The following is a 26303-nucleotide window of genomic DNA, read 5'->3' on the forward strand; positions in this document are numbered from 1 at the left end:
AAAGGACTCAGTGTAGATGGCAAAGCACACCTTGAAATTTATTGTTTTAAAAACTATCAAACCAGGACAGAACGAAAACCACCCCTGAAGTGTCCTATTTCTTTCAAAACCTTCCAAACCAGTCAGGTCCTCCTCCACCTTCCTTCACAGAGCACACTCCCCTGTCGTTACCTGGCAGCTGATGAAAGTCATTGTGCAAAAATATAAATAGATTTGAGGTTTATTTTTGTCAATGATATTTAATTATCATTTCAAAGGCTAATATCAAGAAACACAAACAGCCTCCTGAGCACACCTACTCAGTGGAATCTTTTTTTTTGTGCAGCATTCTACAAGGCCAAAATGAGGGGGGAAAAAAAATCCAGATTCTTCCCTAAATTACCCAGTAATGACTGTGACTTTCAGCCTGGTATAGCAGAATTGCATTGCCAAGAAAGTAGCTGTCTGGTGGAGAAATGAATTAACAGGATGCCAGTTTCTAGGTCTTTAAAGACTATATGCCTCCTGCCAAGCAGCAATGCCTTGTATTGGCATTCAAGCACATTTAAGGAGCTTTTCCATTTGCAGTTGTGAGATAAAACAATTTGTTACTGGCAACAGTATGAATGTCACAAAGAGCAAAACCATACAGTAGTTTTAACAGTTAAGAAGCACCAATAAATCTCTATGCATGCACATCTTCACTAATACTGCTATCGTCAAATACCTGGGATAAAAAGCACTTTGGACTAAGTCTTGCAACAAGTTATGTACACAGATGGATATCCTGGGATCAAAATGAGCATTACAGATTGTTTTTATGGGTACAGAAGTCCATTCTCGTACAACAAACTGCAAAAATAAGGGCTGAAAAGAGACTGAAATGTGTCTTAGAGGGATGCCATTTCATATTTACCTACAAAGCCGGAAAATCCAGGCTAAGACAGAGAGGAAAGGCAGGAATTATTTTTAGAATTGCCAGAAATTACTTCATGTCTTTCATGAATCAAGATGCTCCAGAGCAGAGATACTGACACAGCCAGTTAAAACACTTGAGTGCTCTTACTTATCAGGAAACTCAAAGGCAACTGTCCTTTGGATGTAAAATGAGCTTCTGCTTGTGTACATCAACTCACTCATCTCCTTCCTTTGACTCCAGCTATTGCTTAATTCTGGATGGTGATAAGGTGTAGCTTTTACCTTCAACTTCTATAAATCTAGATCAGGCATAGAAGAACATTTTTCTTTATTTTTCCCACAGCCAAGTCTGCTGGGTTTCTCATTTAAAAGCTGACTCCTTGGAACACGAGCAGCAATCCATCTCTGCAGATAAAAAAAGAGCTTTCATACAAAATTAAGATGTAGTTTACAGTGTATTCCATGAAATAACAGTAATGCCTCAAAAAACACATTTGCTCACTGACTACTGAAAAGAAAGACTTCATTGTGACTTATGCCACCAGCTTCTGCTCAGGGTAGAAGCTTGATAAACATGCCAAAAAGCCGCAAACCAGTTGTACTAACTCATTTTCCAAGTAGAAGCTGAATTTAAGCAAAGACTGGAGAGAAGCAAACCAAATGCCTTTGCTATTGCTCATAAACTTTGCCAGCAAAGTGACCTTAAGCAGTAATTCTGGCAAGAACTGCAGCTGCAAGTCAGAATAAAACAGGGCTGCTTTGGAAGGTTAAATGTTTGGGTCTTGGTTTCGCTTTAGCCAGGAAAAAACAAAAACCAAACCAAAACCCAAAACCCCCAAAACCAAAACAGAAAAAAAAACCCCACAAACAATCCAAGGGAAAAACCAAACTCACAACCAAATAAAACAAAGAAGTGAGTTAGGTTTGAGAAGAGTTACAGAGGTTTGGAAATCAGAGAAGACTCAGGAAAAAGAAACAAGTGTGGATTTGTTGCACAGATCCAACGACTTGAGAAGACTACAAGAAGCTATGTGGCAGAGAACCACCACAGAAAGGTCCTTCACCTTTCCAGCAATTGGAGAAGTCCATTGGGCATGGAGAAATTCTGACACTGTTGTCTATCCACTTATAGGTGTAAGAAAAGTCCTGCCAAAAGAAGGTGAAATCCTATAGATCCTTTTCACTTCTAGTGCTACAAAGAGCAGGGTAGGGACAGTACTCACAGCCAACATGGGCTGAGTGGGAAAACCAGGACTCAGCAGCAGTATCATAAACACCAAAATAACTGTGATTGTCAAGACTTTGCACAAGGAAATTCTGTACAGTTAATTTTCATGTGGATCTCATTAAGCACAGTGTCTGACACACAGTGAATAACTCCAATGATTTCCTCAGTTCCAGAAAACCAGATCTATACAGAGTTCAAACTTAGCTTGACATAAAACTGGCTTGTTGACACCAACATTAAAGCATTTAGAAAAATGTCTCCTTGTAAAATGATAACTTAAACCAACACAGGAGAATATGGGAGGAGGAAACTGATGTCCAACCCAAAAGCAATTCACAAATGCAACACCAAACCCTCTCTTCAAAAGGCTGTATGAATTTCAGAGTATGTTTTGTCATAGTGGAGTTTATTCAGGTCTGAATAATCCATAGCAATTCCCCGAATTAAAATCATACACAGAAAAGCTCAAAAATGTTTTTGTTGGTCAGATTTCCTTCTGATAAATTTACCTTTCCTATTTAGAAGCAGAACTGGCACCTTACTAAACATTAACAGGTTTTCTGTATCAAATGACTGGGAAAATCAGCACAACTCAGCGTTACTCACCTATTTTTTTTCCTTTAAAACAGTTTGTGTGCACTGTGTGTAATTCTGAAAACCACAAAAGTGAATCTGATGAAACTGAAGGACTCGTAAGTTGAAAACGTCTTCTTTATGCAACAAGGTATCACAGTATCACAGTATCACCAAGGTTGGAAGAGACCTCACAGATCATCAAGTCCAACCCTTTACCACAGAGCTCAAGGCTAGACCATGGCACCAAGTGCCACGTCCAATCCTGCCTTGAACAGCTCCAGGGACGGCGACTCCACCACCTCCCCGGGCAGCCCATTCCAGTGTCCAATGACTCTCTCAGTGAAGAACTTTCTCCTCACCTCCAGCCTAAATTTCCCCTGGCACAGCCTGAGGCTGTGTCCTCTTGTTCTGGTGCTGGCCACCTGAGAGAAGAGAGCAACCTCCTCCTGGCCACAACCACCCCTCAGGTAGTTGTAGACAGCAATAAGGTCACCCCTGAGCCTCCTCTTCTCCAGGCTAACCAATCCCAGCTCCCTAAGCCTCTCCTCGTAGGGCTGTGCTCAAGGCCTCTCACCAGCCTCGTCGCCCTTCTCTGGACACGCTCAAGCATCTCAATGTCCCTCCTAAAGTGGGGGTCCCAGAACTGAACACAGGACTCAAGGTGTGGTCTAAGCAGTGCAGAGTACAGGGGCAGAATGACCTCCCTGCTCCTGCTGACCACACCATTCCTGATGCAGGCCAGGATGCCACTGGCTCTCTTGGCCACCTGGGCACACTGCTGGCTCATGTTCAGGCAGGTATCAATCAGCACCCCCAGATCCCTCTCTGTCTGGCTGCTCTCCAGCCACTCCGACCCCAGCCTGTATCTTTGCATGGGGAGGTGCCATGGAGTGCAATTAGTGACCATGAAATAATCAAGTTTGTGTCTCATGCCTCTCACCTCCTTGCTGGAACAGCTTGCAATGACCTTACGCTCTGAGGTGCCTGGTGGATATGATGACATTTTCTCCCAGCTTTTATGCTCAAATGGAGCTCATTAAAACAACACTGGAAAATCTAAGTGTGAATGTTTTCAGACAGTGAAAACTAAGCAAACACACTGCATCTCTTAGAAATACAAACTAGCTCTTGTAAAGGCTTGTTAAGATTGGCTAATATTAATCTATGCTGAAAATGATAATAATAGCAAATTTGTTATTTCTTTCCTACATGTAACAATCAGTAGCAGGATTTTACTGCATTCATTAATCCATATAAAATCGAATTCAAACTATGCAGTGGCTGCCAGCATTTATGTCAGAAATGATATTTTACAGGTGTTGAGATGTTTGCACATAAACTTAATTGAAAACTGTAAATTAGCATGTACTCAAAATGCATATCAGCACCCCAAGATGACAGAAAGAATTTAAAGTGAGCAGTCTTCTGCAACTGAAAGCTTTTTTTCAGCCGACAAACAGGAAAAGCTAGTGGCTCAGCTCACTCAGATTTCATAATAACCTGGTGCATTAAGTAAATTACTGTTTCATACATACCTAAAGAAAGCATACATCGTGTTCCCCATAAGAACAAATTATGTGGTCCTTTTGTAAACAGCCCTAATATTATTCAAAGAGTTGTCAACCCAAGCAGATGGACTGAAGAAGTGAGGGAGAGTGGGGAATGAGAATATGAACCAACTGTGTAGCAGGAGACTTGTTAGCATTTTGGGTTTTATTAAAATCAAATCAGGTTATTGTTAGGATTATAACTTGAACAAGCAGTTTGGCTTCCTTGCAATTCCCAAGTCATCGTAAAGAACAGAAATTACTTTCCTGGAGGGGAATAAAACCCAGCAGCCTAAGTTAGCATGGAAACCTGTGAAGAAATGAAAAAAAAAAGAGGGGGGGACACAACTTCAGAAAGGCTCTTAGTTAGTCTCCATACCTTCCTGACAATGGATAATGCACCTGTGTACATTCGTGCTGAGAGTACAATAACTAACAAAACCCAGGCAGCTCCAGGCTCACCACAGCCTGCAGGGTTGCTGCATGTCCTGCATGTCCAAGGTCCTCCCATGCTCTGAATCCCCAAGAGGCTTTAGCATGGGAATGTGAAAAACAGCATGCTGGAAATACATGTGTGCAAAACCTGTTTCCAAGGCAGGCAATGGCTGCTTCCTTCCCCTTCTCTGTGGAGCACTCATCTGTGTACACATCCCCATCACGTCTGACTTCCAGTCTCCTCCACGATGTCACCCTTCACCCAGGGTGGCCTTCAAGAGCCTCCAAACAGACAAAGACCAAGACTTGGAAAGAAGTTGATGGGGTAGATCCACGCACCTCAAAAGGAAAAAATCTTACTATCCAGTACAGCTGGAACAGACTGAGGGCAGGCAGAGGAGGCACACAGCTAACAGTGCCCTCCCTTTTAGGGAAGGTGACAGGAAAGGAAGCCTCTCCCAATCCCAGGGCAGCCACCACTGCCCATCCCTCTGGGTAGAGGATTTTTAATCCCAATGTGGAGGGCTCTTTGCCTGAGGAGCTGGCACAGCCAGGAGTACCGAATCATGAGACAGCCTCATAAAAAGGGCAACTGTTACAGTTTATGCAGGCTGTTTCTAAAAATTGAATAAAGACCAAAGGGGGGAAAAAAGAGTGAGCATCAAGTTGAAAGAAAGCAGAGCTGGTAAGAACAAAGCTCATGACAAAGTCATGGAAATGAAAAGATCTCATTTCAGCTGGTGATTAAGGAGAGTTAGGATTTGTACCATCCATTCTTATGAAAAGCCACTAGAAAATGTGCTTGTGTCTCTGAATGCTACTGACAAAACCACTGACACACAGAAAGGCATTTCCTTAGTGCCTTTTGTCTGTGTGCAGTGGATATGCTTTTTTTGAAGGGACATTTACACATTTTTCTGAAACCTCTCTGCAAAATGAACATAGGCTTTCAAATAGCATTGAGTTGTACACAGGGAATACTTTCTGGTAGCAGATGCAATTCACCTGAACTGGATCCTTTGAAGTGAGATGTGCTTCTTTTGAATACATAACTCCCCTTCTCTACATAACTCTTCACTACATTCCTCTTATAATTTCCTAATTCTCTACACAGTTTAAAGTTAGTTGGAACAGATTTGCATGGTATTTTTTAGCCCTGACTCATTAATTCCAGGGGTTTTTTTTAGCTTTAACATTAAGAAAATGTCATTGTCTTACAGAGAAGAATGAAACATCCTCATATAGCACAGTACTGCATACGTGGCACAGAGGCAACTCCTTTGCTGAGGAACAAGGCACACTATTCTGCACAGTATGAAGAATCATTCCATCTGAATTTGATAATCATGGAGTATCAGGTTGGAAGGGTCCACAATCATCAATCATCTCATAATAATCTCATTTCCCTCTTTCAGTAATGACCTCTTTTAAATATTTAGAGTAGAATGGAATAAAGCAGAAAACTGTAAAATTATGAACCATTCAAAATAAGGACCTAAGCATTTATAGGTGCAGGTAATATTGGAATGTAACTCTTCAGCATTATATTGGAATGTATCTCTTCAGCAGGTTTGCTGACAACACCAAGCTGGGAGGCTTGGCTGATACAGCTGAAGGCTGTCTGGCCATCTAGAGAGACCTGAACAGAATGGAGAGCTGGGCACAGAGGAACCAGATGAAGTTCAACAAGGACAAGTGTGGAGTCCTGCATCTGGGGAGGAATAATAAACTGCACCAGTACAGGCTGGGAGGTGATCTCCTGGAAAGCAGCCCTGTGGAGAGGAACCTGGGGGTCCTGGTGGATAACAACTTAACCATGCCACAGTGATGTGCCCTTGTGGCCAAGAAGGCCAATGGGATCCTGGGGTGTATTAGGAGGAGTGTGTCCAGCAGATCAAGGGAGGTTCTCCTCTCCCTCTACTCTGCCCTGCTGAGACCTCGTCTTGAATACTGTGTTCAGTTTTGGGCTCCCCAGTTTCAGAGGGACAGGGATCTGCTGGAGAGGGTCCAGCAGAGGGCTAGGAGGATGATTAGGGGACAGGAGGGCATGGCTTATGAGGAGAGGCTGAGGGACCTGGGGCTTTTTAGTCTGGAGAAGACTTAGAGGGGATTTGATAAATGTTTATAAGTATCTGAAGGTTGGCCAGGAGTGGGGGGACAGGCTCTGCTCACTTGCTCCCTGTGACAGGACAAGGAGCAATGGGTGTGAGTTGTAGCAAAAGAGGTTCTGCCTCAACACAAGGGGGAACTTCTTTACTGTAAGGGTCCCAGAGCACTGGAACAGGCTCCCCAGGGAGGTCGTGGAGTCTCCTTCTCCGGAGCCTTTCAAGGCCTGTCTGGGTGTGTTCCTCTGTGATCTGTGTTAGATAGTATTGTCCTGTTCTGCCAGGGCGGTTGGACTGGATGATCTCCTTGGGTCCCTTCCAACCCCTAACATCCTATGGTCCTGTGATTTTCAATACAAAATCACTTGCAAATGCGGCACCAAAGCTTCTCGTTGGTGTGAGGTGATGAGTTTCTACAGAATTAAGACTATGTCAAAAGTGTTCCATAAGCAATCAAAACATAAGCAAGCAAAAAGTTCTGGAAACTACATCATGCTTACATGACATATCATCAACTTGTTCAGTAAACATATTTGTTTGTTTTAATAAGGGAAAAATAGAACTTGCAGGAGTCTCAAGAGATACCTTCTCCACCTGTCTACCTCAAAGCATAATCAGTTTTGTGCTTTCTGATAAAGTTTGGTTCAACATGTTCATAAATGCTTTCAAAAGTGAGGAACACACAAGCACCACCACCCAAGGAATCCATTCCAGTGCTGGACTATTACAAACTTGTATAGGGTTAACACTCCAGGGGGAGTAACCCTGAACCTGACCCTAGGGGTCTTGTCCCCTCCCCAGGGGTGGGCCACACTCCAGGTGATGGTTAGCCCACTCCCCCCACTTCCTGTGGTATAAAACAGAGGAACTTCCTGCTCCTCTTCCTCTCTTTCCTTGGCTCCCTCTCGACACACACACTCACACTGCATACCAGCACACCACGTGGCAGCCACGAGGCAGAGACACAATCACATTGCTTGGGTTGTATCCATCCCTTTTTGTATTTTGCTGTTTTCCCTTCCTTATCCTTTGTAAACTCCCCTACCTCCAATACCTTTTTTAAGTTATTGTTAAACTTTTCCTTTTTAACTTCCAAATCGAGTGAGATTGATTTATTGGGGTGTGCTTATCTCTTTTCTCTCTCCCTATCTTTGGGAAAGGAGGGGGAAGAGGGGAGGGCACTCTATAAATTCTATAAATTGTCATTGGGTCTATTAAATTTATTAGAGTCTCTGGGAACCTGCATTTGAACCCAAGACAAAACTCTTTTTTCCTAAAATATGAACTAAACCTCCTTTGTTCCTATGCACTATTTCCTTCCTCTTCACAGCAAGAGATTGCATATTTCCCATTTTTCCCTCCCTCAGCCTTTTTTCCCTATGATAAACAACTCCCATTAACTTTTTCTGCTAAATCATGGTTTTAAGACATCCAATGAATCACATCCTTCTCCTCATGACTCTCTCCAAGTGTTCTCTATTTCTGGCGCAAAGCACAAAATGGGATCCACTGCTCTAGCAGCACGCAGTTGCAGATTGACCATTTCCTATGGTCTTCTACTATGAATTTAAAATCCACCTTCCCCCCCCAATCCTACTCCCAGTTTCCAGTGATACACAAACTGGCCTACTAGGAGTGTAAGGAGCATGCAATGCAAGCATCTGCACCACTCACCTGTTTTTGAGATGTGCTGCCAGGTCACATCGCTGCATGACTTCCTGACACACGGAAGAGAAGGGGCACAAAACAAACAGTTTGTCTAAGAGTTTATGAACAAGGATGCTGGATTTTTTGCAGAGTTTAAAATGGAGTCTTTTTCGATCCAGCGGGCAGAAATCCTTCTCCTGCAGAAAGTTCCTTAGGCACTTGTAGCAGAAAGTATGTCCACAGGGAGTGTCCAATGGCTGCAACAAGGGCTGAAGGCAAATGTGACAGACCAAGTCATCATCCACTTCATTTTGGTAGTTGTAGAGGTGGTTCTCCCTTGTCCAGTGCTGCTGGCCACACTCAAAGCACAGAGGGTTCAAGGAGGCATTCTGCTCCACTGAAGCCATATCGTCACCTGTAGTCCCCATTGTACAGCTATGAAGGCTGACAGATCCTCCTCTTCATAAGATGAGGTTGCTCACATACAGCTCAGAGAGAACTTCTCCCAGGGTGTTTACGCTTTTCAGTCAAGTGTCATTTTCTGAAACAAATCAGTAAAAATTACTCATTTTGAATGACTTAGGAAAGATCTTGTCTGAACTTTGGATGACTTCTGGGTTTACCAAAACACAACAGATAGACGGTCGAGGAGAATATTTCTGGGCTTGGTAAGTTTATCATAGAGGAGAGCAAGAAAAAAGAATCTGCAAGTACAATTCCTTTTACAACAGAAATGTTTTACAGCTTCACAACAGCTGCTGCACTGCACAGTGTTCACCTGCAAGATGACCAGTTTGTGACAGCAAGGACACTGCATAACGCAATGTCACGCTAGAAGCATGCAATTAGCATCTAGCACAGGAATACTCTGTTGTGGAATAATGGCTATATCATCAAGTAATTAGACGTTTTCTTTAATATGAGATTATGATTTTAACCTGGGCCTATTCTCCTTTTTCTTTTGATTTTGACTATTAATGTAAAATATTACACATTAAAGGTCTAAACACATTAACAGCAGCACACCGCTTACCCTCTTTAGTCATATTGCATATAAGTCACCACTTACCTTCAGGTTTTCTCTGTGGGTTGCTACACAGTAAGAGGGACTCGTTCTATCCAATATGTCACATTTGATTGACTACACAGACTAGTAATAAAAATATCTAATAAACAAATCATATGGAGCTATTGGTTCCAAACAAGTAACCTGTTTTGCTTTTTACCTAACAGGATTACAGCATACTTTATGTGACAATAATCATGTCAGTCAAAGGAGTGTAGATCTGTCACTCTGCAATTTGCTTTTTAGAATTTGAAAGTTAATCAGTTTTGCCTTTCTTAAATCAACCACCTGGTTGGGAAACTGTGTAGCCATCAGCCTGCAATTTCAAGCACTAAACCCTTACCTCTCCCCACCTTATCTACCCTTCTCTCCCTTACAAAAATCACATTGCTTGACACTTGTAACAGGATGATTTAGCAAACAGAGTTTTCTCACATTCTTAGCAAAGAGATGCCCTCATTCATTAGTTCTGGTAAATGTTCTCATTGACAATAAAAATAATAACCCAATCTGAGCAATGTTTACCCTGTGCCTTTACTGCAATCCAGCAGGCAATGCTCAGGACGGGCACTTACTGTATTCCAGGAGAGTGGTAGCAAGCACGCAGAGAAATGAAAACTGCTACTCTAGGTACCAGCCTATCCTCTTTATTTTTAGCTGCTGAGATGTAGTGACAAATGTATCCTGAAATTCCTATGGAAGGCACACATTCCACCGTGTCTTGTGAAGCCCTGCTTTGGTTTTTGCCCCGTAACCTCACACAGCCAAGCACAAGACTTACAACACATTTTACAAGGATTATTATATCCTTTGACGCAAAAAGGATTAAACAGTAATTTGTAATCCAGGCTTCTATTCTGCTGTGGAAATTGATGCTCATCATGGCCCTGCCTTGCAGTAGATAATGTGCACCTTCTGGAAAGGATTTCACGAGGGAAGAGTGCAGCGGTTCTTTGTTAGTGGAGACTAAGAATGCAAAATGAGAGCCTAAAAGAGATTACACAAAAACCAGTCTTAAACATATTATGTAAGAGCCCAAAGATTGGAGAGCGGATAAGGAGGGCGGCGCATGGGGCCCTGGTGCTCAAAGCACAGCTCCTGCGTCCCTGCTCCTAGATTAATACAAAAGGGACAAGACCCATCTAATGGCTGTTCTTTATGTAACACCAAATACATCAGATAAACGTTCCAGAAAAGCACTGCATTGATCGTTTTACTTTACCAAATTACTGCACCGCTTATGGCAACAGGAGAGCAGCAGTGTTGTGTTGTATCCGGGCGTACCCATGGCAGCAACAGGGAGGGCAGAGGAAGTCGTTGTAAGAGTGCCTTGCCCAAGTGCTAGACCCACTCCTACTACTGACTACAACTAGGATGCTTCCTCCTTATCCAAGTAACCAAGGAGTAAGTCCTGCATCAGCAAGGCTAGAGAAAAACTCAGGGACTGTTCTGTGCACTGTAGCTGACCTCTGACAGCGAGCATCTCGAATTCACCCTCTTGAAGGCTTCTAGCATTTCTGTCCTTTTAAGTCTACATGACTCACACAGAAGTCTGTCACGCAGTGAATGAACCCATGGCCTTACAATTGCTATGGCTAGATATCTCACACAATCACAGAATTAACCAGGTTGGAAAGACCTTTGAGATCATCAAGTCCAACCTATTACCTAACACCTTCTAATTAATTAAACCATGGCACTAAGTGCCTCATCGAGTCTCCTTTTAAACACCTCCAGAGACAGTGACTCCACCACCTCCCCAGGCAGCCCATTCCAATGGCCAATCACTCCTTCTGTGAAGAACTTCTTCCTAACATCCAGCCTAAACCTGCCTTGGTGCAGTTTGAGGCTGTGCCCTCTTGTTCTGTCACTGGGAGAAGAGACCAAATCCCACCTAGCTACAACCTCCCTTCAGGTAGTTGTAGATAGCACTAAGGTCTCCCCTGAGCCTCCTCTTCTCCAGACTGAACAATCCCAGCTCCCTCAGCCTCTCCTCATAGGGCCTGTGCTCCAGCCCCCTCTGTACCTCTCTTTTAGAAGGTTGTAATTAAATCCTTTTGAGCACCAAAACTTCTTTTAAAACAAGTTGCTACAAATTACCAACAATAAGGTAAATAAGAAAAGCCATTAAGCAATCTGGCTTTTACTGCCACGTTTGAAATGACAATCCTTCTTTCTCAGGAAAGGTACACCCAGAGACAATGCTTATTTACCAAAACTACAAGACTTTACTACCCTCGGTGAAATGCAAGCAGTCAACTCTTTTGCTCACCACTGAAGGAAGTCAGCAGACAGACTTGCTCCTACAACTGTCCCATGCCAGTGTCTTAATATTGCTGATGCAAGGTCAAGTGCCCTTGGCTGAGCTTGCTGTAGAGGTGCCACTTCAGGCCAGGGGCAGGCTGTTTCTGCTGGTGGCTGACACTGCCTCTAGCTGCTTCTCAGCACTACCAGTTAGCTTAAGCCATCAATAAATGCCATACAAACTAATCCTGCATAAAATAAAAACTAAAACCCATACAAACTAATCCACTTCTGCAGCTGACATCATCACCTTCCAACCATCTCTGCTGGCAAAGCTGCAGGAAAAACAATGTGGTGATTAAAACAAAACCAAACCCCCCCCCCAAAAAAAACAACAAAACAACAACAACAAAAAACCACAAACAGCAACAACAAAAACCCCACCCTCACCCACTCCCCAAAACAAGGATATTTGTTTGCTATCACACTGTTGTCCGCTTCCTCCACTTCTGTGTTATGTTTGGGGCAAGTCTGTTCCATGACTGAAGAATCAGTCATGAGGATTTGTATTGATTATATGCCACAGCTGCCTAATTATCAATCCCAATATTTCTCACAGGCTGTTCCCAGTGCAGCAGACCAACTGATGTACAAAATCCACAACACAGCATTCGAAGCCTGAACAACGACTGAGGTGGCAGAGCAGGGTCTAAATTTCACGGATGTGAAGCACCATATCCCTGAAATCCATACCACCAGAGCACTGCCATATAGAATACCCTACTTCAACCCTCTTTGTGCATCGCTTAGATTACTTGTTGTATCTCTTATCACTGCAGATCACCAGCTCCATGGGATGGCATCAGCTCAGGAAAACTGCCAACAGGAACAGTCAGAAGTATGAACAAAAAACGAGCCAGCAAGGACTGTTATTCAAGTCACATCATTCCCGAGGAAATAATTCTCCTGGGACTTCATTACAACAGCCAAACAACGCAGGTGGTGCCCTGCTTTCAGTTTTAAATCACAATCCACTTGGGACTGGCCATCCAGCTGCAAATTTTGATTTTATTTTTTTAAGTGGAGCGTGGATGAGAGTGATTGCAGAGTCAAAAAGACAGCCTTATCCTTAGGCCTCCTCTAGTTCTGACTTACTGATTCAACTAACGCTCATTGGAAAAGAGCCTGACACGATCTTACAAAAGCATAAGTCAGGCTTTATACCTACATCAGATTTCACAATGTTTATTCCTTCTGTCTGAATAGACACTATAAAAAAAAACACCAACCAAACAACAAACAAAAACCCTCACTGTCAAACCCCAAGCAAACTAGATTTGCAGCAAGAACTTAAGAGTTTTTTGCTATGGCTGTCCCCTTTTTTTTACTGAAGTGCCATATAATTAACACTAGTTTCTGACTGAAGCTATCAGAAATATGTACTTTGCAATAAATGCTCTTGGAGGTTTAAGTAATACAAATTCTCTGGTTAAATTCCTGAAGATTTAGAGACCACTAATTGATTGTTCAAAATTTTACCAAAAAGTCTGACAATACCCTGGAAGTAAACAAGGAATGTGCCATCTTACCCACTTTTAACATCTTTGATATGCAACTAATTACTGTTAGCATACCACAGTTTCCCTTTTTTTTCTTTTAATTACTACCCTATCAAAGTTCTTCAGCCAAAAGCAAAGGTCAAAAGAACATCCTTTGATGAATGACACCTCTGTTCCTTTGCTAGACTCCATTGTTCCTGTAGTCCCAAAATAGATGGGGATGGGATGCAGATCTCTTAGTTCTGTGGCTAAGGACTTCAGAATGGATGTCTTCTGACTGAGATGTATCTAACTACTGAATCAATGTTTAATTTCCAATTTGTAGCTTAAACCAACTCCAGGTGAAGACAATGTTCACTTGTATTCTCTCTCAATTCAAGATCACTTGATGCTGGCTCCTGCTTCTCATCCCAGAGGGCTCAATTTGGCTGCCTGCTGGCAGCATAGGAATACCTCAGTATATCCTTTTCCTCCACAGCAGGGAAAGGGAGGATATGGAATGAAGTTGTAACAGCTATGGCAAAGGTTTAATATGACCCTAAACTCAGGCAGCCCTTTCCTGTACTTGCAAGGCAGCTCACACCACGGAGCTCTGAGCAACGTGATCTAGTTGGGGATGTGCTTGCTTACTGTAGGGAGGTTGGACTAGATGACCTCTAATGGTTATTTCCAACCCAGTGCATTCTATGATTAGTAACTCTGAGCAACAGTATGATCATTACCCTGGATTTCAGGAAAGGTGAGCTTCATTTTAAAATGTCTCAAGATTTCTGAAGTCTGTTCTCTGTGATCACAACACTTGAGTGTCCAAGCTAGCCAGAAAGGACTCTTCCACTGCCATGTTCAAACACTAGGAGTGTGAACAGGATCTCCTAGCAGCCATGAGTGCCCCAATGCAAGCCCGGTGTGCTAGTTTGAAGCAGGCTAGAATGTTTTGGTGAGAGAAAGTAGATAATTGGCTATGAAAGGAAAACATGGTTGTGTCTCTTCTCTCACAGTCCCGCTGAGAAGTATGGGAACAAGAAGCAAACATTAGATAACATTCTCCATTTTGTCTCACTCTGCTTTTGCCTTCAGACTGAGCAACATCTCATTAACCTCGCTGCCACTAACCTTCCTTCTTAACCTCTTGGCTGCACCTCTATTCTTTCTCAGGATTGGGGTAAGGTTGAGAGGGGCAGGGGGAGGTGCAGGGGTGGTTGAGAGCCCCTCCTGGGGACTCAGGTTTCTGGGATGGGAGTTGTGCTTCTGTATTACTTTTCCTTTGTATATTTCTGTCTATAACTGTATATATTGTAAATAGCTGCTTGTATATTGTGCTGCTGTAAATAAATAGCTTCATTTATATTCCCAGAGCCCGTCTGAGTTAGCTGGGGCAAATTCAAAAGTGTGGGGGGGCAGGTAACAGCCTAAACCACCACACCCGGGAAGAAGGGAAGTAGACAGTGGTGATATTCATTGCTTAAACCTACACCATATAACAATTAAACTAGTTCCCAGTCCAGTGTTCTTCACAGGAATTATAGCATCAGGCTGACGATTCATAACTGTTTTCAAAGCAGAGCCTAGCTTGAGTGGACAAATAAGAGACAGTTGAAACTGTAATAAAAACCATGATGAGAATAAATAGGTGGCACACAGCTCTAGAGTAGAAAAGTGTTATTCCACATCTTCCAATAAGTGTGACCTAGCTCATTAGATATAATCTTTGCCTTAATATTAAAGCGTTATTCCACATCTTCCAATAAGTGTGACCTAGCTCATTAGATATAATCTTTGCCTTAATATTAAAGCCATACAGCAAACAGGTGAAGCAGAACCAGCAACTTACACTGACTTTACAGTATCCATGTTAATTATACTGATATCTGAGGGCTGCACTGTCTTCAAACACCAAATGCCAGTTCAATTCTAGACCAAGTTTACGAGACAGTAATCCTGCTAGACACTTCCTCTTTTGACAACACAAACAACTGAAAGTGTCAAAAAATGGCATCTGGCAGCAAAATGTCAGGAAAAAAAAACCTTACAAGAGTTGGGCAGAGCACAGCAATTAGCCTGGGACAGATTCCTGCTAAAGCTGCAGCCACACTGTCACCGCATGCCAATTACCCAATACATCTATTTTTTGTACCAATGATCAGTTCTCCTTTTTTTGAAGTAATTCAGCAGAATGACTGGAATTTTTTATTCAAACTAAATAAAATTGTACCTGGATGTGACTTTGTGCCACTGAACCACAGCCAGGCAAGACTGGGCTTGCAGTAAAACCATTTCCCCACTGATAAATTCTTTGCCTCTGTGCTTGTCTTTTTGCTCCACCAAAGCAATGCCCACATAGCCAAGGCATCAGCCCTACACCAGATATTGATGTGGCACCATCACTACAAAGGCAACAGTTTGCAGGCAATGGTTTTCCTTCCCTGCTTCGGGGGTGTGGGTTTTCACAGGCAATATCCTAAAAGAGATGTGCACAAATGCTCCCCTTGCTGGGTATTTCCAGGGTATGGTGTTTTTCCAGGCTCTGAAATGAAACTCTGCTTAAACCTGGCAAATAAGGAGGGTTTGGGAAAATTAACAGGACCATAAGTTGTGCTGAGTTATTTTGTGGAGTGCTGTGTTTCTCTGGCAATGGGGGGCTACAGGCTTTAATTACTGTTGTGATGCTAAGGGCTTTCACTGTATAGCGCTGTGTGAGAGACATGCTGCCAGGCCAGGGCAGGAACCTCTCTGCCCCACAGCTACCTGTTGAGGCTTAGGGAGTCTGAGCAACCATCACACCAGAGAGCAAAGACATGCAAAGAAAGGGGAAGTGCAAGGACATCCAGCCTTAGGATGGATGACACCCGCTTCCCAAAAGTAGCCCCTCAAATCCAGGGATGCTCAACACTAGGGGATAACAAGAGGTAAGAGAAGGACACAGTACCCAGAAATAAAACAGGTTTTACTTCAAACATGCAAATATCACCCTGTAGTCATTTCCTATGGCACAAATGGAATGGTTTCTATTTTGGGACTAGGAGATCAAAATAGCTTTACCTTAGTCAAATGCGTCTCAAGCGAGGCAAGGAAGATGAGGATTGTGAACCTATGAAAGTCTCCACAACAGAATATCCATTCTTTATAGCAAATACAGCTGACAAATCATCTCAGAAAAGGAGGAGGCAAGAAAAGATACCTTTACACATCTATAGATTAAACTTTGCATGTTCCTACTAAACAAGAGGAGTGCTCGAAAAAGGAAGAAGACAGGCACACAAGCCAAGCTAGATGAGATCTGCCCAGGTGTATGTGATTGGGCTCCCTTCCTGGCCTAAAGAAATCTGAACTCCCAGAGAAAGGACTTGAACTTGCCTTGCAGACATGGCCTTTACACATGCCTTTACAATTCTGAAGATCCATTTTCTCTAGCTATATTCACTTTTCTCCTAAGTAGAAAGAGAAGAGCCTATTTGTGGGGGCTAAACCTGCTTGGTGTCGGAAGCCATCTCACCGCAGAACCACCAAATGCAGGACGAATGCCTGGGGCTTCAAAATGTTAGTTCATCTCCCAACAACTGAGCACATTTGCAGCTTACAGTGTATAAAAAATTCTGGATGAAATCTTCTTCAAGCTCCAAATTCCCTTCTGAGATTTTTTTTCCAAAAGCAGCAAAGTGAAATGAAAAAGAAACAGCCACACTCACCTGCCAGCAGAGCCAAAGACGCATTTCCTTCCTAGAGCAAAGAAAACAACGAGAGCAGTGTCTCATCACCACTCTCATAATGCGTGGGCTTTTACATCCAGTGGGAGTGGGAAAAAAAAGTACCCCAACAGTCAAAAATCCACCTCAAGAAGACAAATAGAGAGGCTTTCTTGTCACTGATGGAGCACAGGAAAAAGGCAAGAAAAACATTTGCTTATCTGCCATAGTTATTTTCTGCAATGCAATCTGTCCACCAGCCCTTGCCATATGTGCCACCCATTCTGTCTGGAGAGATGAAGGCAGCAGAAAGCTGTCTATCAAGATGCTAAACCTTCTGGAAAGCCCTCCCCCTCTGCACTTTGCCCTGAAATGGGGACTTTTGTGGATGAACAGAAAACACTTAGCTAGATTAAATGCAGTTGGTTTCTGGGTATGCAGAGAGAATTTGATTTGAATAATTCAGATTTTAAGGAGCTGAAGTGATTCAAACAAAATAAAGAAGGAAATCATGATCTACATTTCCTTCTTCTTCTCTTCTATATAACCAGACCACATCCCTATAGGTGTGCATGGAGAAAATTCAGGAAGATGACACTTGGATTAATCACAAAACGGCTTTGATGACAGAGAGAAGGTGGGGGTGGAAGTGTGGAAATAGGTATAAAAAACCCTTTCTGGGTAGTTAAACTGCAGGACAAACTGTTTTCAGGGAGAAACACCATCTCTGGCTCTTCCTTTGGGTGTATGCTACCTTGCGTAACATGTTGGCGCTGCTTTGTTCCACTGACCACAACTCAAGTGATGGTGGAAAACCATTTTGAAAGGTAAACTATACTGTTACTAAGCAGTTCTTTACCTCAGACATATCACAAAAATAAAAGAAGCTACCTCCTACTAAGCTAACAAAAAAGAACAATCTCTCAAAACAAGGGTTTCTAAGATCTGTGTGAGCGACGGAGCCGAGAGGACGCAGTTTAGAGATGGCTCAGAGAAACAAGCCACATGCTGCCCTTGCTCTGCAGGAAAGCAGGCAGACTTCTCTGTGGGAGCGAGTGCCCACTGGCTGCAAGGAACCCATGAAAACCCATGGCTAGAGGAAGAAACCTGAAAATATGGGAGAAAGAATGCTGAGGATGGTTTAGGCAGACGGTTTGCAGCTTCAGCCTGTAGCTTCAACCTGTCAAACAGCACTCCAGTAGCATCAACTTGAAGAGCTAAAGCAATCCCCTGAACCTGTCTGCCCAGCCTATTTTCTGTCTACCCCTGCTTATTTCCTTCCCAATGAAAGCAACCAAGCATTGCCAGATCAGAATTTTCCAAAAAAGAAGAAAACAGCCTTAAGACCACAGTCAAAGCAGTGTCTAACTCCACAGGCAGGCTGGACTGGCCAGGAGACATGGCATTGCTTGTAAACAGGGGTACTGCACACAGTGTGGCTGGTTCACTTGCAAAACCGCTCCACTTGGTCTGCAGCCCAGTGAGACCAGAGGCCAGGGAAAGCTGTGCTGGCTCAGGCCACTCCTTGGCAAGCAGGTGGCTCATCCTGAAAGCACTGCCATGCCTGAGCAGTCCCTACCTATGCCTGGGAAAGATGCTAGCCTGCCATCCGCTAGCTGTCACATGAATAGATTCCATGACAGATGCAAGCTCTTTGATTCTTAATGCTTTAGCATGATGACTGCACCTCTTCCTAGTAACTCTGCTGAAGACATTTCACTTTGCTGCTGCATGTAACTTAATTTCCACCTAATTCCCAAGCAGAGCTCTCCTTCTTATCCATGCACAAGGTTATTTTCAGAGCCAGCTGCATAAGCCAGTTTCAAGTACGCAGGAAAGGCAGAGCACAACCCATCCCCATGTCCTTTATACAAAATATGCCCATCTTGTTTTGTAGGACACTTGTCAGAAAATTAAAGACTTTACACTGAGATCTCCTCCTTATGTACATGTACAATACCTTAGGTAGATGTACTCTGTACACAAAGACTGAAAATAAATGGCTCCACACATCACCGTAATTTGCATAGCAAGAACGTGTTACATCTAGAAGCTGTAATCTTAAATATACAAATATCATCTGAAATAAAAACAATTTTAATATTTTGTATGTAAACAGGCCTTTACATACACAGTAGACTAGCACTTGGTCTGGGGCCTCCAGACAGAATTTGGAGAAGGAAGTGGATGTTGACTATGTAAAGTTGAGTCTGGTTATACAGATTTCACAAAGACAGAGAATACAGAAGCAAAGACAGCACTGAATTTGTTTGCAGTCCAGCTAGTCCAGCTGTAGGAATCACATATTTTCCAGCTCAGCCCTTTTAGTTCTACTCTTATCATGAGTGGAGACATTTGTTGAATGGGGGTGAGGGGGAAATCCCCAAACACTTTTCCTAAAACATTTCTCTGCTCCCTAACCATGTTTGCCAGCTGTTTGTTTCAATTAATTTCCCTATTAGCTTGGCTGACTGCATCTTAAAAATATGTACACACACACACACACATATCTATAAAAAGAATTTCAACACCTAGTAGATAGGGAGGCTTTTACAGTGCTGTTAGTTATGTGCCTGAAATATAAAGTTTCACTGCTGCAGCATGCCCTCTGAATCGTGTTAGTGCTCTCAGAAAGGAATTACTTCGGTAGGAGCACTGTTTAAAAACAGTTTTTAAAGACCCAAGTGAAAATGTTAGCAATGATGCATAGTAACACACAGTAGGCCAGCAGGTCCTGGTATGTGTTCTCAAATGAGTGACAGGGGCTAAATATTAAGTGGCAATCTTCTTCTACCTTCTCCTTGCAGAATAAATAATGCGGAGGAGTGAGTGCTGAACTGCTGTTACAGCACTTCTGGCTGCTTTCCTTGGTAGTCTCATTTTTGCTTTAAAAAAACAAGATTCCTAAACAGGCAGACAAATGAAAATCATTAAGCTTCTATGTGAGTAGCACTGATCAAAATAAAATCAAAGGGAAAGGATGGCAGTAAAGACACATGAGTAGTAGTACCTATGTAAAACATTGAACTGGTAGCCTTGAGGAAATGATACATAACATAGATGTAACTGTAAAGAAGTAAACTACAATAAAGTTGCCCAATGAAAGGACAAGAGAGTTAAGAGCTTGTTCTACATTCAAACAGGAAGAAGGGTCAGGAGAAGTTTGTGGAGCAGCAAACAAAAGTTAAGTAGTCAAAAAGCCAAAGACCTAGAGTTATGAAAGAAAAACGCATTTCAGTTCTCAGATACTTAATCACAAATTTGCATTTAGAAGGCATTTACTCACGTCAATAGGGAATTCTGCTTCACCACAGTTTGGGAAGAGCGGAGAAGGAGCGATGTGCTAAAGAGCCCCAGCGGGCAGCACATCCAGATTCCTAACTCAAGGCATCACTTTTCTGTATCCGTGGTCAAAATGGTTCCAGCAACAGAGGCTGACAGAAGTACACCTCATAGGGAAGGAGCCAACCTTCCTCTCTTCCTTCTCTCTGTCCAATCTCAGTACAGTGAAATTTTGCATTTGAGCTTCTGTGGGGGATGATACAATTTTCACTTCCTTGTTTATTCTACGTATTCAATCCTTAAGAGCCAGCTCTTAAAATACCAGCCTTGCTTTGAAGGATATTACTATATTAGCATTACTTCTGGAAAAAGGATTTTATGAGGCAGACAGTTTAGACTCCAGAACACTCATCTTCTTTGCTATCCCTAACCACAGTGCTCATTTTTCCAAACCAAGCACTTCACAACAAGTTAGGTTAGGTTTGGTTTGCAGATATAAAAATTCAAATTCTTATTTATTTCAATACCTTTTTCCCCCCCCACTCTTAAATCACGCTAAACACTTTCACATCTTTTATGCCAGATACTTAGATGAAACACTTTTAAAACTTTATAAACTTTTTTTCTTAATTGCTATATTGTCCAAGAGCCAGAAATCCTCACAGGCAACACTCCTGCTGCAAATGAGGAGCCGTGCAAATGAACCCACGAGATTATGCTGTCCCTGAGATAAAGACTCACATTCCCATGGGATATCTCTTTTTTTTTTTCATGAAAAGAGAGCAGCACTGTGCATGAAGACACCAGGAATGCTGTGCAAGGCACTGTGGTGCTGTAGACACCAGCATACCCTTCCTACAGAAGCAGAAGTGTTGATAAGTCCAGGTTAGCTAGCATGCAATGGAGCATTTGGAAATAACATACTTGTAAGCTTCTCTGATCCTACCAGCAACAACATGGATTCAAGGATCAGTCAGAAGTTCAGCTACAAACTGCTAGTTTATAAAATCCAGATCTTGTAAGAAATGACTCAAAGTTACTATCAAGCTTAGTGCAGTCCAGTGGCTCACAGGAACACAGCCTAGTGGGTCAAAGAGACCATGCCACAAGTCACCTTCACCCAGCAGAGTTGTTAAAAGCTAAGGAATACCTAGAAGTGAGTTCACAATTTATCCTGAGTAAGAGTCCTTCTGCATCAAACTTAAAGACTGGATAAGGCACTTAGTGCCATGGTCTAGCTGACTGGCTAGGGCTGGGTGCTAGGTTGGACTAGATGATCTTGGAGGTCTCTTCCAACCTGGTTGATTCTATGATTCTATGTAATATAGATAAGTATGAGAGGACAAAGACAAACACACCCAATCTGCTACACAGTTATTAAGTTTCCAGCTAGACACAGACACTTGGGTCAAAAAACCAACTTTTCACATTTCTATAAGGAACTATTTAATACTGCAATAAAAAACAGCCTTGATTTTTATTGGTTTGGAAAGTTGAAATGATAATAATTGCAATTTTATAAACCAAGAGGAGGCGAAACAGGGCAAGTTAAAGTCTTCATCCTGTCCTTTCTGTGTGCAACCTAAAAACCAGAAATGCAGTCAAGAAGACAATGAGATTTTCATTAAGGAGACATCTTACTTTTAAAGCAGGAGTCTCAACTACAAGCAACACTGTCTACTATTATCAGTCATATGTGATGAGAATACAGAAACAGCAAATAAAATCCCAGGCAACTAGTCTGCCTCTGTGTATCGAGTGACTGTAAAGAAACCATACAGGGAAAAGGAAAGAATCCTGAAAAGGTCATCTTAGCTAAACAATTTTGAGATGGAAAATAGAAAACCTTTCACAGAACCATGAAATTACACTAGAAAGCTACCACAGTAATACAGTGTACTTGGCTAAAAGGACTAATTTACATACATTTTCCTTGATAAACTTTAGAACTGGAAAAACATGAACTTACATTTACTGCAAGTCCATACAGACTGGTTTAACTGAACATGAAGTTTCAATAAAGTTGAATTTTGAACCAATATTTATTTTTTGAAAAACAGTCTGTCCTGCTTTAGCTTCAGACAATTCCTACTACCAAATGGGAAGAAATATAAAGCTAAAATGGTTTACAAAGACTCTTGGTGTTTTTCACTGTGTAAATGAAAATAATTCACTGCATCTTTCCCATATGCAATAGGAGGTGGGTTAGTTAGGGTTTTTTTTGGATGCTGGATTTGGAGAACAGCACATCTGCTGGAGCTCCAGCTGGCTGGAGACCCACTTTCTCCATTGCCCTCGTGACTCCCTTCAGACCTGTGAGTGTAACCGAGGGGATGATTTGGCTCAGAGATTCCTGCTTAGCTACAAACTGGGTAAAAGCATGCAATGAGCTAGCTGTAAAACCTTGTCCCAGAAACATTGGTACACAGTATGCTTGGAGTAAAACACACAAACAAAACCACTGAGCACCACCAATAATTTCAAATCTTCAATTAAAAAAAAAAATCTCCTAACAGCCAAATCTGACATCTTGCTTGCTCTCCCATTTTTGTCTTTCCCTCCTCCATCTCCCCAGATCCTGGAAAAAAAACAGTGAAACAAGAATTATTCTTCTAGGGCAAACATTTCCATTTGAAAATATTAAGTACAGTTATTTCAAAATAGCTACACAGTAGGGCTCTTAACTTTTTTTTTTTCCCCTGACCAAGCTGTCCCGAAAGCTGATTCGGTAAAAAGAAGGAACAGAATGATACTCTGTTTCTCCTTCTGTGATTCGGAAGGATATACTCTCTTTCTGTTTTTAAAGAGCCTTAATCAGAAGACTTGCGCCACTTAAAGTTTGCACGCACTGCACAACACCCAGAAAAAGGATAAACCTTTTTAAAGCAAGATGGTTACAAAGGCTACCTGGAAGTTTACCGAGTTTCTAGGGTGCGTAGTGATAAAACCTTATGGATAACTGTACAATTATTACTACATACGTATCCTAGGAGACCAAAGAGCTTTCGCATTTTAGAGCACATTTCCCAGCCATCCTCTTGATACACATCTCATGCATTTATAAATAATACAAATAGCCACGAGAAAGGAGGATGTTGGTTTAATTTCAGCCAGAACGTTCACCGACCTCTGCTTCTATCGGCATAAATGTTTCATTTCACTTCACTACTTCTTTCTCACCTTCTGACTACACAACTGTCAGAAATCTCATGTAATTCATTAAACGTGTTTTCAAACTTGGAATTTCACAACTGAGCAAATCTAACATTTCTTTTTTCATCTTTAAAAATTCATATGCACACATGCAAATCACCAGAAGGAGCCTTTGTATTCATGCAAGTGAATTTCAGATTCCTGACCACAACATTTTGCAAAACATCAACCTATTAAATGCAGTATTTAGCAGAGAACGTTGGAAAAAAATATTTAGGAAAAACCCTCAGAAAGTGAAATGAAAAAAAAAAAAAAGCCCAATTAAACAAAATGCACAAACCAGATAAATCAAAAGAGACTCACTTTACACTTCGGGTTAGAATAGCCACGCATTTAAAACAAGCCGAATCAAAAGCATCCCCTTCAATTCTTGTTTGTAATTCTCGTCACTGGGTCTAGCCTGCAATTAAGCACTCGGCACCCTGCCCCTGAAGATGAGCATCCTTCAAATGCCGAGCGGAGCCCCGGAAACACCCTGGTACGATTCCTCGGCAGCTGGCATCAAGGATCTGTTACAAAACCTGCAACACGGAGCCTGACAGCCTCTTCCCTTCATCGCTTTTTTAGTCTACGTTCCTTACCCTTCCATCTCAGCAGAGGCGAGGAGGGAGCATGGCATACCTGCCCAACATAAAGGGGAAGAAGAATAGACTGTTGTTCTCCTGGAGGAGGGCATATCACATGACAACAGGGAACTTCAAGGAAAAAGGTTGTCGACATGCTGGTATACACGAATTAATTCACCGGTGGGTAATTAAAACGCGACCAGCCTCTCCTGTAATCACTGAGCAGCTCTCAGGTTTTGATTTAGTTAAAGCAGTCAATTCATCTAATCACCTAACCTCGCACAAATATGCATGAAGTCCTAATAGCTGTGGCTCAGTAAATACTAACCAGAGCAGAAGCCAATGTAGAAGATCTGCAGGCGGTCTCTTATAATGTGTCCTTTGCAAATCCTAAACCTAACATTAACATTAAAATTAACCGCAGGCTAAAGCCTCGCCACCAATTCCTCATGAATGCATAATGAAACGGAGCTACTACATCTAGCACATCACAGTTTGCTAAGTGCACTCAGCAAGCATGTGCAGGTATCACACACGCTGGAATACTTACAACAACTCCATGTATAGAGTGGCTTTACAACAGGTACAGGGCATTTCAAGTCTCTGCCATGCTCTCAATGTGCTATGAATATTATGTAAAGCAAGACAACGGTTGCCAGAAAAACAACAAGCTGGATTATGTAACATATTTTTTTTTTAATTTCCTCCCCTCTATTTAAGAAAATTCTGCTTTAAAAAAAAATAAAAATGAAGGGAAATGCCTTTCTGAAAAACATTTTGATATAGTTTTATAATTCAGTATCTTGATACTACAGGGGTACTGAGTGCAGGAAGTCAGGTTTACATCCTGAAATTGTTCTGCTTTTGTCAATTAAGAAAAGAAAGAGAGAGGAAAAAAAATTAGTATTGTGCTTTTCTTTCAAATTAGAATCATAGAATCATAGAATCAACCAGGTTGGAAGAGACCTCCAAGATCATCCAGTCCAACCTAGCACCCAGCCCTAACCAATCAACTAGACCATGGCACTAAGTGCCTCATCCAGGCTTTTCTTGAAGACCCCCAGGGACGGTGCCTCCACCACCTCCCTGGGCAGCCCATTCCAATGCCAATCACTCTCTCTGCCAACAACTTCCTCCTGACATCCAGCCTAGACTTCCCCTGGCACAACTTGAGACTGTGTCCCCTTGTTCTATTGCTGGTTGCCTGGGAGAAGAGGCCACCCCCCACCTGGCTACAACCTCCCTTCAGGTAGTTGTAGACAGTAATAAGATCACCCCTGAGCCTCCTCTTCTCCAGGCTAAACAGGCCCAGCTCCCTCAACCTCTCCTCATAGGATTTGTGCTCCAGGCCCCTCACCAGCTTTGTTGCCCTTCTCTGGACATGTTCCAGCACCTCCGCATCTTTCTTGAATTGAGGGGCCCAGAATTGGACACTAACTTTCTGGCTTTCTGAATATCAGATACACTGCCTGTATTCACTCACAAGCTACAAAGCACTACCTTCTGTGGCAACTTTGATTAACTCCACTATATTAGACTTTCAAACTGAATACTTCAGTATTATTTTTCCATGATACATAATGGCATAATACAAATGACACACAGGAGAATCCACAGCAGATCATGCAATAACCACCACGCCCTTCAAGCCATCACCCTCTCCCTCCACTATTTAGTAAAGTGGATGAAAACCCCCCAAACCTACAAACACCACCACACCATCATAAACCAGCTATAAACTACTATGCTCCAGTGGCGAAGGGTTCAGCCCGAAGTCTCAGTGGGTGCTTCAGAAGATTTCAGGTTGGTTTTTATCGCAGTATCACAGTATCATCAGGGTTGGAAGAGACCTCACAGATCATCAAGTCCAACCCTTTATCACACAGCTCAAGGCTAGACCATGGCACCAAGTGCCCGTCCAACCTTGCCTTGAACAGCTCCAGGGACGGCGACTCCACCACCTCCCCGGGCAGCCCATTCCAGTGTCCAATGACTCTCTCAGTGAAGAACTTTCTCCTCACCTCCAGCCTAAATCTCCCCTGGCACAGCCTGAGGCTGTGTCCTCTCGTTCTGGTGCTGGCCACCTGAGAGAAGAGAGCAACCTCCTCCTGGCCACAACCACCCCTCAGGTAGTTGTAGACAGCAATAAGGTCACCCCTGAGCCTCCTCTTCTCCAGGCTAAACAATCCCAGCTCCCTCAGCCTCTCCTTGTAGGGCTGTGCTCGAGGCCTCTCACCAGCCTCATCGCCCTTCTC

At 42.6% G+C, this 26303-nt stretch overlaps 1 protein-coding gene across 3 annotated transcripts in view; it reads right to left on the reverse strand.

Moving 5' to 3' along the window:
* The window catches only part of LNX2 (ligand of numb-protein X 2), a 70006-nt gene that overhangs the window by 24013 nt on the left and 19690 nt on the right, over window positions 1–26303 (reverse strand). The window contains exons 1-3 of one of the 3 annotated variants that reach the window (XM_064172455.1): window positions 24599–24669; window positions 23786–24103; window positions 8463–8976 (exon numbers count right to left, since the gene is read on the reverse strand). In XM_064172455.1, the coding sequence (XP_064028525.1) occupies window positions 8463–8863 (401 nt within the window). In that variant the 5' untranslated portion in view covers window positions 8864–8976; window positions 23786–24103; window positions 24599–24669. Of the gene's footprint in view, window positions 1–8462; window positions 9630–23785; window positions 24104–24598; window positions 24670–26303 lie in introns of those variants that run through there. The other 2 variants (XM_064172439.1, XM_064172447.1) reach the window with 2 other exon arrangements.

The sequence above is a fragment of the Pogoniulus pusillus genome, chromosome 3, assembly GCF_015220805.1.
Source record: "Pogoniulus pusillus isolate bPogPus1 chromosome 3, bPogPus1.pri, whole genome shotgun sequence".
NCBI classification, from domain to species: domain Eukaryota; kingdom Metazoa; phylum Chordata; class Aves; order Piciformes; family Lybiidae; genus Pogoniulus; species Pogoniulus pusillus.